General features: G+C 69.0%; 1 protein-coding gene across 1 annotated transcript in view; it reads left to right on the plus strand.

Annotated features, from left to right (window-relative positions):
- TH (tyrosine hydroxylase) overlaps positions 1-272 on the plus strand; it is a 10,477-nt gene extending 10,205 nt beyond the window's left edge. The window contains exon 6 of the mRNA XM_014533101.1: positions 17-272. Within this exon, the coding sequence (XP_014388587.1) occupies positions 17-272 (256 nt within the window). The remainder of the gene's footprint in view (positions 1-16) is intronic.
- Positions 273-936: the final 664 nt, after the last annotated feature.

A 936-nucleotide genomic window follows, 5' to 3' on the forward strand; every position in this document is an offset into this window, starting at 1 on the left:
GCCTACCACCCCCCAGCCTGCCCAGCACCCCGCCTACCAGCACCCAGCTTGCCCAGCACCCTGGCTACCAGCACCCCGCCTGCCCAGCATCCCGCCTACCAGCACCCAGCCTGCCCAGCACCCCGCCTACCAGCACCCCGCCAGCCAGCACCCTGCCTGCCAGCCTGTACCTGCCTCACTCCAGCCCGGGAGGCCCTCACTCTGACAGCTCTGAGCCCCAGAGACCCCTGGGAAGAGCTGGTGACCGGCCTCCCTCCCTCCGGCCTAACTGACCCCTGGGCTCTGCCCTCCCAGCTGGTCCTCCCCGTCCAGCGTCTGCCCTGCACACCCGTTCAGAGGCCTCGGTCTCCCCCGGCCGTGGCGGGGCCGTGGGCACGGTGATGTCCTGGAAGGTGGGGCTCCCTCCGTCCTCGGCGAAGGGCCCCAAGGCCCTGGTGCCAAGAGAGGTTAGAGGCAGCAGGTGGAGGGTGGGGTCAGGGGGCTGGGGTGCCACAGGGGCTCGGCCTGTGGGATTGTCGAGGGGACGATGGGGTGTGGGCCAGGCCTAAAAGGGGCCAGTGTGGGGGGACGGGCAGGGGCTCCAGGGAGAGGCTGGGAGCCGAGAGGGGACATGGCTGGGCCACACCATGAAGTCCTGGGTCCAGAACCCAGATGGGAGCTGCTGCCCCTGTGAAGTGAGAGATGGGGCCAACCTGAGGGCTCGCGGCTGCTGGTCCCCACGTTCAGCCCTCCCCACTGCACTCGGGGTGCTGGGGGGCGGGGTGGGCACAAAGCACAGGTGTTGGGGCCCAGCCCCAGCAGGTCCAGGGGTTCCCAAAGGTGTGGACGGAGTCGGCGAAGACTATCCACCCTCTTCCTACGGTGGAGTCCTATCCGTCCCAAGTGCAGGGGGGCTTACCTAGGGGAATGGGGGGCTTACCTAAGGGTCCCTGTTTG

The sequence above is a fragment of the Myotis brandtii genome, unplaced genomic scaffold (assembly GCF_000412655.1).
Source record: "Myotis brandtii unplaced genomic scaffold, ASM41265v1 scaffold940, whole genome shotgun sequence".
Lineage (NCBI taxonomy): Eukaryota > Metazoa > Chordata > Mammalia > Chiroptera > Vespertilionidae > Myotis > Myotis brandtii.